At 46.3% G+C, this 14,706-nt stretch overlaps 1 protein-coding gene across 2 annotated transcripts in view; it reads left to right on the forward strand.

The window, feature by feature from the left end:
* TBCE (tubulin folding cofactor E) overlaps window positions 1-14,706 on the forward strand; it is a 750,803-nt gene that overhangs the window by 214,241 nt on the left and 521,856 nt on the right. For both annotated transcript variants that reach the window (XM_082250252.1, XM_082250253.1), the window contains exon 4: window positions 3,743-3,913. In XM_082250252.1, the coding sequence (XP_082106378.1) occupies window positions 3,743-3,913 (171 nt within the window). The remainder of the gene's footprint in view (window positions 1-3,742; window positions 3,914-14,706) is intronic.

Raw genomic sequence — 14,706 nt, forward strand, 5'->3', positions numbered from 1 at the left:
ATATCTGTAAGGTGGACTTTCAGGGTTTCTGGTCTCTCTATAATATTCATTGTGAGGGGGTCCTGGTGCTGGTTTTTGGAAATTAACCTTTGTCGTATTTCTCTGGAGTTTTTTTTTTCTTTCGGATGTTTTAACCTTCTCCTCCTATTACTCTTTCTGGTGTGGATTCTTTAGATTCACAACCTTCTATTATTATGTCCTCTGTAACGGATCCTATAGTCTCTATGAGAGAGATCCGTGCATCTTCTCCCGAAATCCCAGTGAAAATACCATCAAGAAGTGAAAATAGCTCCCCATTCCCCAAACATGAGTCCAGACTTCATGAAGGGATAAAACAAACTGTTTATTAAACTCACACACAGTCAATTTATACACACATGGACACACCCCCCTCCCATCAAATTACTACACACAGGTCAGGGGTTGAATGATTACATTATAACATGTAGATGAAATTGTATACAAGAACTGAACTAATTACCTAGCCCTCTGAACAGAAGCAATGGGAGTTCATTAACATTTCTAAGGAATAATGACCACAAACAGTATTCTTAACAGATAACAATGACTCAATCAGCCAGAGTCAATTACCTGGAAGACGGCCGTCCTCAAGCTCATGAACTACAATACACATTATTAAACAGAGGAGTAAATCAGCATATTCAATGATGTCTGAGAAGACAGGGTTGAGCTGATGACATTAGCATCTGTCACAAGAAGTACACGGCAGCATGGCAACTTGGGACAAAATCTTAACACCACTGGGGAGACAGTGTTGACAACTATAACTCTCCTTTACAGGCAAAACTTCAATTTTGTCACATCCTCTTTCCACTTATATATGCTGAACAAAATTATAAATGCAACACTTGTTTTTGGCCCCATTTTTCATGAGCTGAACTCAAAGATCTAAGAAAACCGGTATTCATCCGTGAAGAGAACACCTCTAAAGTTCCAGATGCCATCAAATGTGAGCATTGCCCACTCAATTCGGTTACGATGACGAACTACAGTCAGGTCGAGACCGCAAGAAGGACGACGAGCATGCAGATGAGCTTCCCTGAGACGGTTTCTGACAGCTTGTGCAGAAATTCTTTGGTTATACAAACTGATTGTTGCAGCAGCTGTCCAGGTGGCTGGTCTCAGACGATTTGGAGGTGTAGATGCTGGATGTGGAGGTCCTGGGCTGGTGTGGTTACACGTGGTCTGCGGTTGTTAGGCCGGATGGTTGTACTGCCAAATTCTCTGAAACTCCTTTGGAGACGGCTTATGGTAGAGAAATGAACATTCATTTTATGGACAGCAGCTCTGGTGGACATTCCTGCAGTCAGCATGCCAATTGCACGCTGCCTCAAAACTTGCGACATCTGTGGCATTGTGCTGCGTGATAAAACTGCACATTTAAGAGTGGCCTTTTATTGTGGCCAGCCTAAGGCACACCTATGCAATATTCATGCAGTCTAATCAGCATCTTGATATGCCCCACCTGTGAGGTGGATGGATTATCTCGGCAAAGGAGAAGTGCTAACTAACACAGAATTAGACAGATTTGTGGACAATAATTGAGGGAAATGGGCCTTTTGTGTACATAGAAAAAGTTTTAGATCTTTGAGTTCAGCTCATGAAAAATGGGGGCAAAAACAAAAGTGTTGCGTTCATAATTTTGTTCAGTGTACTTTATCACCCTAAGGCCCCTTTCACATGGGTGGTGCGCCCGACGGACTCCGTTTTGCTTAGTGGGAATCGATCCACCAATCCCTCCTCTATGGGAGATCGAATGAAAACTGACTGCCTGTCCTTTTTCATCTGATCTTATCCGATCCGATCTTCCAGACGGATGGAAAATAGGGTTTTCATCCATCTGGATTTCATGGGCAGGATTGGATAGAATAGCAGCGGGTGTCAGCAGGGAGGTCTCCTCTGACATCCGCTACTCCATAGGGCTGCTTGGAGCATCCGATCAGGTCCGCCTGAAAAACTGACAGGTGGACTGGATCGGAAAGCCCGTGTGAAAGGGGCCTTATAGTCCTCAACATCTCTTTGATATTTCTTTTGTTTTCTTATTTTTAGTATCCCTGTCTATTTTTGTTATGAAATCTTGTACTGCCTTGGATCTTTCCTTGTATTCTGTGGAGTCTGCAAAGGGGGCTATGATGTCTTTCATCTCTTTTTTATATTAATTTCTACTTTTCTTAATTTAATCTGCTTCCTTTTAATAGTTCTAGTAACTTACCTTCTTGTTTGTTAAAGAGGGTAAACCACTCATCCATAAGTTCTTTATCCAATAATCCATCATTCGCAGGAACATCCCACCTCAGTCTTCTGGGTGTGATGCTCTCTTTTATGTACCATTCTAAAGTATTAACCACTTTACCGCTATGTACCGGAGTACTACTGCGGCAAAGTGGCTCGTTCCCGTCTGACGACGTAGACCTACGTCGCCAGACTCCTCCCCCTGTAGGCGGCGCTCCCACTGTTTTCATTCACAGCGGGAGTCGGGCCAGGGGAGGAGCAGCGGGGATCGCCGCTGCTCTGCCACGATCGTCGGGGAATCCAGTTTGGAGATCCGCCCGCCTGTGTAAACAGAGCGGGCGGATCTCCTCAGTGACAGGGAGTGACAGATCAGAGTGTTCAGCATAGCTGGACATCCGATCTGTCCCTGTCTCACACAGTCACCTCCCCCCCCACATGTCAGTAAGCACCAGGCATACATTAACCCCTCCCTCTCCAATAAAATTAACCCCTTCCCCGCCAGTGTCATTTTTACAGTAACAGTGCATATTTATAGCACTGATTACTGCAGTAATGTCACTGGTACACCCAAAAGTGTCAAAAATGTCAGTCAAGGGTCCGATCTGTCCGCTGCAATGTCGCAGTCCCGCAAAAAAAATCGCAGATCACCGCCATTACTCGTTAAAAAAAAAAAAACACCAAAAATGACAGAAATCTTTCCCTTTGTTAGTAAACGCAATAACTTTTGCGCAAACCAATCAAAATACGCTTATTGCGATTTTTTTTACCAAACATGGGTAGCAGAAAACAAATTGGCCAAAAATAAAAAAAAATTGGTTTTAACTTCTTTTTTGGGGGGAATTTCATATAAAAAAAAATGTTAAAAATATTGTTATTTTTTCAAAATAAACGCTCTTTTTTTGTTTATAGCGCAAAAAGTAAAAATCGCACAGGTGATCAAATACCACCAAAAGAAAGCTCTGTTTGTGGGAAAAAAAGGACGTAAATTTCGTTTGGGTACGGCGTCGCACGACCGCGCAATTGTCAGTTAAAGTCGCACAGCGCCGAATCGCAAAAAGTGGCCCAGACGTAAGACAGCAAAATGCTCTAGTGGTAAAGTGGTTAATATCCCACCAGATCATAACAAAAATAGACAGGGATACTACAACTAAAAAAGCAGTTTTAGTAAATCCCCCCCAGTGTCTCCGATGTATAAATGAAGTGAGTTCTTTGTAATATCCTTCCATTTTAAATTTAAGTGTTCCTAATTCTTGTTTTGACAATCATGGTGGGTGTGCCCTCCTTCAGTCCTTAGCACAGATTAACACACAAAGAACCATTATGGGAAGCCCCTCAGGGTTTCTGTTAGGAACTTTTGATCAATATGGATTTCTGTATAATGTACATGGCTAATGGTTTATCTCCGACACTTTTAAAATATGATAACTTTAAAATATTGTTTATAAATTAACACTTAAAGTGCCTTGTTTGTCTGCTTTATATATTTTAGGCATCCTTCAGGAGGCTCTTTTATTAGGCCAAAGAAAGCACATTTTGGTATCAGCTTCCGAACTGCTTTGATTAAGCGATATGGCACAAATGATGAATGGAATGAAAAAATGGTGGTTGGAAAAAAACATGTGGAACTTGTTGGATTTGAATCTATTCAAGAAGAACAAAGGTATGTCTTTTTTTCTAATTTATTACTGTGTTTTCAGTTAATGCAATTTTTTTAAAATTATTGATATATCACTAACCTTGTCCCAAAATACCAAGCAAACCATTCTCTTCTTCTCACAAGACCTCCTGCTCTCTTATTTCCTCATCACCTCTTCCCATGGTTACCTCCAGGACTGCTCCAGAGCCTCTCCTATACCCAATCTGTCTTTCTCTTACGTCCTCCGACAGTCGCCGCCATCTTCATATTCGTCACAATGGGGTATTAGACTTTTCTCCGAAGGAGTAGCTAGGCAACAGAATATGTTAATATTAAAGCTTTTAACATATCCCACCCCCAGGGGTGGTCCCCTCAGTCAATACCCTCCTACTTCCTGCATCCATATCTCAGTTTCAATGTCTAGCTTGTCAGGAGTAGCTGGATCTCTCTATGCTGGGGCATTTTGCCTCAGTCTTTCTCTTCTTTTTTTGATTTTTGTTTGAGTTTTTTCTCTCTCTTTACTTAGCTGTTCTTTTTGTCAGCATTAGTTAGTTCTTCTGATGAAGAGGATTCGTGCGGGCTGGGTCTCGGGCTGATCCCCCTGGTCGCAGGTTGTGGGTCAGTCGCTTCCCAGCCTGCCATTGAGCGTTCAGCCAGGTAACGCTCCTGGCACAGTGAACGACCCATCCCTGTTCGGTGCAGGGATGATATGGTGAGGTGGCTACCTCACTGGACGCTGTGCGGTTTCTCAACCCCAGTTTTTTCTGCGTCCTGAATGCGACTCTCCCTGTCACATGTGCAGTGGCTTGTTCGCCTGTGCGGGTTCCCCACGCCATCTAGGAGGTAAGTGTATCTATGTGGGGACCTGTCTGTTGGGGGGGTGTCAGTCTGGGACTGTGTAACCTGCCTCTGTTCACACTGTTAAGCTCCCTATATCTCTGGCTGCATGCTGTGGGCTGCAGGGGGGGGGGGGGGGCTGTGCTGCACTGTCTGTGTCAGACTGTGGGATGTGTGACAGGCTGTGTGCTGTGGGGCATGATTTGTCATGTTTGGGCACATACAGCGATCGCTGCGGCGGTCCGCCATGTTTTTTAATATGCTGTGGTGTTATACTGCGGTCCTCACAGTAGTGGAGGAGCGGCGGTTTCGGCGCCAAACGGCGCCATTTTGGCTGCGCTCGCTCCGGCCGCATGTTTGCACTGCAGGCGGCTATTTTCTTGTAGCCTTCCATAGGCTTTAATAGAGCGCCCTGGTTTCATCACTTCCTCTTCCCTGGGTGCACCGATCGAGGCGGCAGCAGTGGTCTCTTCAGGTTTTATCCTCTCTTCTTCCTATATCCATTGCCTGTGTTAAGTTTTATCCCTGTGGGGGTCTAATTGTGCTAGTGTGTGTGTGCGGTGGGCTGCGCTCGCCGCGCTTGTTAAAGGGGCAGTTAACCCTTTATTCTCCAGCATAATTTTTTTGGGGCAATGGATTCTCAGGAAGGCAAATTTCCTGCCACCTTGGTGGGAAGCCAGGGGACTGCTGTTTCCCCCCCAGGGGGGGATTTGGCTGAAGTGGTGGCTAACCTTGCTGCTCAGGTGCAGATGCTTGTGGCTGCTCAATCCACAAAAAGGCCCAGAGTTTCAATTTCCTCTGATTCAGAGGGTGATGGTGATGGGGCTGCTATGGATGGGGTCTCCTTATCGGGGTCCCGTTCCTCCCTGGATCTCGTGGGGTCCGAGGTGGAGGCTGAGGTTGAAGGGGTTGATAATTCTCCCCCTGGCTCGCCTGAAGAGCTTGCAATCATGGATGAATTGGTTGCTTCTATTAAACAAACGCTGCGTTTGCAGGATGAACCGTGTCCTGCTGCCCTGGCGGCTTATGGGACACAGAAAAGACGCAAGACATCGCAGGTCTTTCCCTGCACTGATGATTTTCAGCGTGCTGTTAAGGAACAATGGCGCAATTTACGCAAACCTTTTGCTGTGCTAAGTAGGTTCAGGCTGCGTTATCCTTTCACGCCTACCACTGATGGAACGGTGGTGTGTGCCACCTCCGGTGGATCACGCGATAGCGGTTTTGAATAAGTCCACTGCGATTCCTGCAGAGGCTACTCCGGTGTTCCGGGATGCCACGGATAGGAGACTGGAGTCTCTTGCCCGTCATACTTATTCTGTTACGGGTTCGATGCTAAAGGCTCTGTTTGCCTCTCTTATGGCAGCCCAGGCTGTTGCAAGTTGGACGCAGGTGCTTAGGCGCGTCCTAGTGGCTGATTCGGCCTCACCGGCGACATTGGATATGGTGGATCAAATCCTTTAGGGTGTCATGTATTTGTGTGATGCGGACTTGGATTTAGTGCCGTTGGCTGCACGTGTACACAGTGTGGCGGTGTTGTCTCGCCGCCTGGTTTGGTTAAAGTGTTGGTCTGTGGACCAATCTTCGCGCAAGACCTTAGCCAATCTGCCTTATGATGGATCTCGCCTTTTTGGAGAATCCTTGGATACGTTGATAAAGGGGATCACGGGCGGTAAGAGCACGCTCTTGCCCCACTTCCCCAAGACTAAGGGGGCTCCTGGTAAGAAGCATACTAATTTTCGGCCTTCTCAGGGGTCCTTTCGAGCCTTTCGGTCGCACTACAAGGGCAAACCGTTCAAGGGTCAAGGCTCCCAAAAGAAGCCGTGGTCTGGTAAGCGGAAGTCCGGCCAGTCCGGACCCGCTGCCCATAACAATGCGGCCTGAAGGGACGCCCTCACCCAGTTCTGGGGTGGGGGGACGCTTGCTCGGTTTTCTTCAACCCTGGCTGTACCGCGTTCGGGACCGGTGGGTTCAGGAAATCGTTCGATCTGGCTACAAGATCGACTTTCTCTCTCGGCCGGAGAGCAGATTCTTTCCCTCAAATCTTCAACTGTCTCCAGAGCGTTTGCGGGATCTGCACCTAGCGGTGCGGGACCTGAGGGCTCAGGGAGTGGTGGTTCCAGTGCCTCATCGGGACAGATTTCGGGGGTTTTATTCCAATCTGTTCACCGTGCCCAGGAAGGAGGGCAAGGTTCGTCCAATTCTGGACTTGAAGGCTCTGAACCGCTTTGTGCATGGAATCCCTGCGGTCGGTGGTGGCTGCCCTGGTTCCGGGGGAATTCCTGGCCTCCATCGATTTGAAGGATGCGTACCTTCACATCCCGATTTTCGAGGGTCACCAGAGGTACCTTCGATTCGCCATTGCGGAGGATCATTACCAATTCGTGGCGTTACCTTTTGGTCTCGCCTCGGCTCCACGGGTTTTCACCAAGGTGCTTGCACCTGTTCTGGCTTTGTTGAGAGCCCAGGGCATCTCTGTCCTGGGGTATCTGGACGATATTCTGGTTCGGTCTGCGACCAGCCAGGGTCTGGAAAAGGACCTGTCCGTCACGATGCAAACTCTACAGGAGTTTGGTTGGACGATAAATTTTCCAAAGTCGACGCTGGGCCTGTCGGTTCGTCTTCCCTACCTGGGAATGATCCTGGACTCGGTCCAGGCGAAGGTCTTCCTACCGGACGACAAACTCAGGACTCTTCAGGAAGAAGTCAGGTCCCTCAGGGACGTTCCGCACTCGTTACTCCGGACGTGCATGAGATGTCTGGGGTTGATGGTCTCGGCTTTCGAGGCGATCCCCTTTGCCCAGTTCCACACGCGGGGTCTCCAAGCGGAGATCCTGTCCAGGTGGGACGGGCGACCACAATCTCTGGATCTTCAGATCTCGTTGAGCCATCGCACCAGAAGGGATCTTCTGTGGTGGCTCCAGTCCCCGATGTCAGGGGGCAAGTCCTTTCGTCCTCTCTCATGGACAGTGATCACCACGGATGCCAGCCTGTCGGGCTAGGGTGGCGTTCTGGGCGTTCTGTCCGCCCAGGGAACTTGGTCGGAGGGGGAGTCCTCCCTTCCGATCAACATTCTGGAATTGCGTGCGATAAATCTCTGCCTTCGTCGTTGGACGGACTGGCTGCAGGGCTGTCCGGTTCGGGTGCAGACGGACAATGCCACGGCGGTGGCCTACATCAACCACCAAGGGGGCACCAGGAGTGCCCGAGCGGCTCGGGAAGTAGCCGACATTCTATCTTGGGCCGAGACTCACGTCCCGGCGATAACGGCAGTTCACATTCCGGGGGTGGAGAACTGGCAGGCGGACTATCTGAGTCGCCAGACCCTGGATCAGGGGGAATGGTCTCTCCACCCGGATGTCTTCCAGATGTTGTGTGCGAAGTGGGGTCTTCCAGATGTGGACCTGTTCGCGTCTCGTCTGAACAACAAGGTGAAAAGGTTCGTGGCAAGGACGCGCGACCCTCGGGCAGACGCGTCAGACGCGTTGGTGGCCCCGTGGCATCAGTACCGACTGATGTATGCGTTTCCACCGATTCAATTGCTGTCCAGGTTCCTTCGCAGGTTGCACTCGGAACGCAGCACGGTGATTCTTGTGGCACCGGACTGGCCTCGCCGGTCCTGGTACGCAGACCTCGTGAATCTGGCGGTCGACGCCCCGTGGCGTCTGCCTCTTCGAGACGATCTCCTGTCTCAAGGGCCGATATTCCATCCTGCTTTACAGTCGCTGGCTTTGACGGCCTGGCTGTTGAGACCGAGGTCCTGAAGGATAGGGGTCTCTCCCCTGAGGTCATTCACACTTTGATCAACGCGAGGAAGCCTTCCTCGGGGAAGGTCTATTACCGTACTTGGAAGGCCTATTTTGCCTGGTGTGAGTCCAGGGGGTTTTCTCCTCGCACGTACTCGGTTTCTCGAGTGTTGTCCTTCCTTCAAACGGGTGTCGACCAGCGTTTGGCGCTGGCTACGGTCAAGGGTCAGGTGTCTGCGCTGGCCGTTCTTTTTCAACGTCCTGTGGCTTCTAACTCCTTGGAGGGCACTTTTGTTCAAGGGGTGCGGCATCTGGTCCCTCCTAGGAGGGAACCTCTGCCTCCTTGGGACTTGAATCTCGTTCTATCTGTGTTACAACGTGCTCCTTTTGAACAGATCAGGGAGATCTCGTTGTCTATGTTGTCCAAAAAGGTCGCCTTTTTGGTGACGATCACTTCGGCTTGCAGAGTGTCGGAGCTGGCGGCTTTGTCCTGCAAGTCTCCGTATCTGGTCATTCACTTGGATAAGGTGGTCTTGCGACCTAACCCTTCTTTTCTTCCGAAGCGAGTTTCGGAATTTCATCACAACGAGGATATTGTCTTGCCTTCGCTTTGCCCGAAGCCTAAACATCCGAAGGAGGTGAGGTTGCACTCCTTGGATGTTGTTCGGGCGATAAGGGTTTACCTTAAATCGACTGAGTCTTTTCCCAAGACGGATTCTTTGTTTGTTCTTCCGGAAGGTCCTCGGAAGGGCATGGCGGCGTCGGCTTCTACCATCGCCAAATGGATCAGACAGACCATTGAACAGGCATATGCTTTGCAGGGAAAAGTTCCCCCTATGCCTGTGAAGGCGCACTCTACTAGATCTCTGAGTACGTCTTGGGCCTGTCGTCATGGGGCTTCTGTGGCCCAGGTGTGTAAGGCGGCGACCTGGTCGACCGTGCACACTTTCACAAAATTCTAGAGTGGATGTTCAGGCATCGGCAGATGCTTCCTTTCGTATATTAAGCCGCGCTAATTGAAGAAATGGAAAATCAAGTCCATAATGTCCATAATTGGGATCACAATGTTCAAAAAAGACTCCCTATGGATGTCCGCTTACCAGAGCTGATAACACAAAAGGCAGGTTCTCTAGAATAATCACGTCCCCTTGATAGCAGACCGGAACCAATATTCTCCCGTTATTCGGCAGTATTGAACGGAAAAAATAAAAACGCAATAGCGTAAAACCCAACACAAATGGAACTATTACACCACGGTGAGTAATAACTGATTGTGAATGTGTTCAATATTAACAGATATTGGAAATGTAGTGAGATAGATATCTGTAGATAAAGACACCTATAGGTACCTCTTACCAAAAATAGGTGATTGTAGGTGCAAATCAAATAACTAAAGTAAAATCCTCAGCCAGCAGGTGTCAACTCTTACCAGAATGAGAAATTAGAAACGCCAAGTGAGTGCAGAATCCTATATAGATATCCTAATGTGTGTGAAACCTCCACCAATGATGGCTCGCCTCTTACCAGAAGATGATAGGATCAAGCCAAATAGCTGAAAACCGAAAACACCAGACAAAGTGACATGCCAGCCTTCACCGGAGAGATTGGCCTCTTACCCAAAGGGAGTACACAGATCGCCTGTAGCAATATTGGACCTCTAGGGAACTGTAGCGGAATCTTGTCCAGTAACTCCAGCCAGGCCAAGGGAATAACCATCAAATAAAAAGAAAGGCTTCCATAGTGTAAAACCGCTACTTTATTTAAAACAGAAATGGAATAAAACTTACAATGTCAATGAGAATGAGGAGTATGAATTGTGAGCCGCCGGCCGGACGGTCTCCGCTCGTCCGCACTTCCAGGTCGCAATCAGATGACGTCAGTACGCCGTGTCCTAACGACGTTTCGTCACAGATGACGTTTTCAAAGGTGCGGACGGCGTACTGACGCCATCTATTTAACCAGAAGGGATGGGGCAGGGCCACCGGATGTCGATGAGGACCGCTCCGCCATATTGCATGAGGGAACCAACCATCAAAAGGTACCTGATCGAGATCGGGGCAAATGTATCAGCCCAAACTGTGCATGGCAGACAGGATAAACAAAAGGTCCCGCTGACTGCACAAAGTCAACCCTTTAAATAAAAATTAAATAACAACATTGGTTGTAGCAATACCAATAGGCCACATCTGATGATAGACAGTGCTGCTACAGCACCATCTAGTGACAATACAATATATTACATGGCATATATCACCAAATGATGCAAATGCTACACTAAACTTCAACAAATTTACCATTAAAACTAAATTAAAACATAAATTAAAAGTTACATAGATCTCCATTTCACATAGGGGACCCCTCAGTATTTGTCCACTTAAGACCAGCAACTTATAGGTCAGATAAGAGAACAATCAATATATTAAGGGTACCGGGTGCACACCAAAATACCCTCTTGGATAAGCAGATATTAACCCAAATAGCTAATGGGATCTCTATTGGAATCAATTAATAAAAGTTCCCCCTATGCCTGTGAAGGCGCACTCTACTAGATCTCTGAGTACGTCTTGGGCCTGTCGTCATGGGGCTTCTGTGGCCCAGGTGTGTAAGGCGGCGACCTGGTCGACCGTGCACACTTTCACAAAATTCTAGAGTGGATGTTCAGGCATCGGCAGATGCTTCCTTTGGCTGCAAGGTTCTTAGTGCGGCAGTTCCTTAGGGTCCCTTGTTTTTGGACCTCTGGCTGTTTGGGATACGTTTTTTATCCCTGGGTTATTTGCTTTTCCTGGGTTGTTGCTCCTGTTGAGCAAATTTTTTTCATGTTGCCCAGCTGGTTTCCTTCCTTTGGTAAGGTTCCTTTCTTTGATGTGGAGACTGCGTTGCCTTACGGCGCGGCTGCGTTTCCCACCCCTCATGTTTGCACTGCTTTGGGACGTCCCCATTGTGACGAATATGAAGATGGCGGCGACTGTCGGAGGACGTAAGAGAAAACTGAATTTTTGTAAAATCTTACCTGTAATATTCCTTTCTCTGAGTCCTCCGACAGTCGCCGCCCCCGCCCCTCTTTTGGGGTTTGGTTGTATACTCTACTGCTATTCCACTGAAACTGAGATATGGATGCAAGAAGTAGGAGGGTATTGACTGAGGGGACCACCCCCTGGGGGTGGGATATGTTAAAAGCTTTAATGTTAACATATTCTGTTGCCTAGCTACTCCTTCGGAGCAAAGTCTAATACCATATTGTGACGAATATGAAGATGGCGGCGACTGTCGGAGGACTCAGAGAAAGGAATTTTACAGGTAAGATTTTACAAAAATTCCGTTATCTCCTACCCTATCCACCCTTTAGGCACTCCCTGAAAGCCCATCACTTTAGAGAAGCATATCCTGCTTAAAGCTAATTAACTGTCTTTATACTTTCTTCATCAGCCCATCCCCCACAGTTATTAGCTTTTGTATCACTTCTCCCTCCCTCCTAGATTGTAAAGCCTTGTGCCCACGGGCCAAATATCGGCCGATTTTTACAAAAACCGGTTGACATTCGTCATTTTTAGGAGAAAAAAGTGTGTGTTCTACTCCGATAAAAACGGTAATAACAATTATATATAATTCTTATATATAATTATTATTATAATTGTATATATTGTACTATACAGTATAACATAACATGTTTCCATGTCTGATTGGAAAACCAGCAGATAGTGCTGTATAATCAAATCAGATCTCAAAGTGCCTTTTTTTAATTTTTTTTTTCTTTTCTGAATAGCTTTGGAAATGGTCAAAATTCTTATTTTTTTTTTTTTTTTTTTAAATCTGTGTCCCATTGGGGAGACAGCTTTTTGGCTCCCTGGCCTGAGATGCAATAAAGTGAGGAGATATCCTCTCTGTCACCTGAACATGTTTTTCTTTTGGAATGCCTCCTGTTCGTGTGACAATTGTGACAATTTATGTATATGTTGAATTTCCCATCACTTGCTGCAATAGATTCAACAATCGCAAGGATGAATACTGAGGGTAAATCTTTCTAGCAGGGACACAGACAGCAAGAAAAACCCGACAGTGGTTTTAACCTTTCCCTACCTTATCCAAAACTGAAAAAATTTACCTTAACCACTTGAATACTGGGAACTTTTACCCAGTTCCTGTCCAGACCAATTTTCAGCTTTCAGTGCTCTCAAACTTTAAATTATATTTACTCAGTAATGCAACACTGTACTCAAACAAATTGTTTATCATTTTTTGAGACAGAGCTTTTTTTTGGTGGTATTTAATTACCACTAGGATTTTTTTTCCTTTGTTTCTGTTATAAAAGTTTGCGAATAAGTAATGTTTTCTTCATAAATTTCTTGAGGCCGTAAAATGCAAGGACAAATACCCCCCAAATTACCCCTTTTTGGAAAGTAGATAGTCCAAAGTATTTAGTAAGAGGCATGTTGAGTGTTTTTTTGAAGTTGTAATTTTTTTCCTACAATTCTTTGGAAAATAAAAGTAATAAATAAAATGTTGTTTTATTTTCACAATATTGTATTAACAAATTATGTCTCCCACACACGGCATAGAATTCTTGCAATTACACTCCAGAACACATTCTGCTACTTCTCCTGATTAAGGGGATACCACATGTATGAGAATTTTTCACAGCCTAACTACATAGAGAGGCCCAACATCCAAGGATAATGACAATAGAAACACCCACAAAATGACCAGATTTTGGAAAGCAAATACCCCAACATACCTTCTATGAGCATAATGAGTTATTTGAACAAGTCTTTGTTTTGCCACAAGTTTTTTGAACATGTGAAAAGAAAATGAAAACATATTTTTACACCAAGGGGTCAATTTATTAGATATTTCTGAAAAGCCGCATGGACATATTAAGGATTACACCCCAAAATAAATTTTGCTATTCCTGAGTATGGCAATACCACATGTGTGAGACTTTTTCACAGCCTGTCCACACAGGAAGACCCAACATCTAATGAGCACCTTCAGGCGTTCTAGGGGCATAAATTACAACCTGTGTAACACAAAAATCAACCAACACTGTATAGAAAACAATGTACTGTAATGCTCTGACCACTTTAAGAGTGGTCAGTGAATATAGCATGGTGTAGCTTCACCTACAGCAGTTTCTGTTTTTAAATGCCAAGCAAGCTTAACCTACTGGTACGTGGCAGCTCCCATAGATGGCCACCAAGTTGGAGGGGCTTTTAAACTAGGAGACGGGGGGAGGGCTCAGAAGTAGAGTCAGTCAGGAGGGAGCAAAGGACAGAAGGTAGTATTAGAGTCAGCAGCGACAGTAGGGACATAACGTCAATGGTAGGTCTGTGCGGGAAAACCTCAGACCAAACAGGAATAAACATAACCACCAATCACGTATAACTTCCGTAAAACTAAGAGGGGTATATGCTAATGCCAGGAGCCTAGCTAATAAAATGGATGAGTTGGAAATGTTAGTACATGAGGAGGACATAAACCTTGTGGGAATAACGGAGACTTGGTTCGAATCCTCACATGACTGGCTGGCCAATATCCAAGGGTATTCGGTGTACCAGAACAGGGTAGGAAAAAGAGGGGGAGGGGTATGTCTCTACGTCAAGAACAATGTAAGGGTGATAGAGAGGAGTGACATTACAGAAGGGATGAGTATGGAGTTAGAATCCGTGTGGGTAGAACTCCATAGGGAAGGAGAAAAGTAATTGTAGGGGTTTGCTATAGGCCACCTAAACAAGAGGAGGAGGTAGAGCTGGAATTTATATCATTGTTGGGTAAAGTGGCAAAACGGGGATCAGTCATCATATTGGGGGACTTCAATTATCCCGACATTGACTGGGTAGAGGGGACTACACACTCACAAAAGGCCCGGCTATTCACGGAAACCTTACAGGATAATTACATGTCACAGTTGGTGGACTCTCCGACTTGGGAAAACGCAGTCCTGGATCTATTGATCACTAATGACCCAGACCTAATCTCGGAGGTAGGAGTCCAGGACTACCTGGGCTCTAGCAATCACAGGATGATCACATTTAGCGTAAATAACAATATAGCAAGGCAAGTGGGGAACATAAGAACCCTAAACTTCAGAAGGGCAAACTTTCCAAAATTGTACTCATTGATGGAAAGGGTAAACTGAGACCAAACCTTGGGAATCACTGACCACAGAGGAAAAATGGGAATGCTTTAGGAACATATTAAGCAAATGCATCTTGCAGTGCATTCCTATGGGAAATAAAT

Source organism: Pelophylax lessonae, assembly GCF_965119305.1.
Source record: "Pelophylax lessonae genome assembly, chromosome: 3".
Classification (NCBI taxonomy): domain Eukaryota; kingdom Metazoa; phylum Chordata; class Amphibia; order Anura; family Ranidae; genus Pelophylax; species Pelophylax lessonae.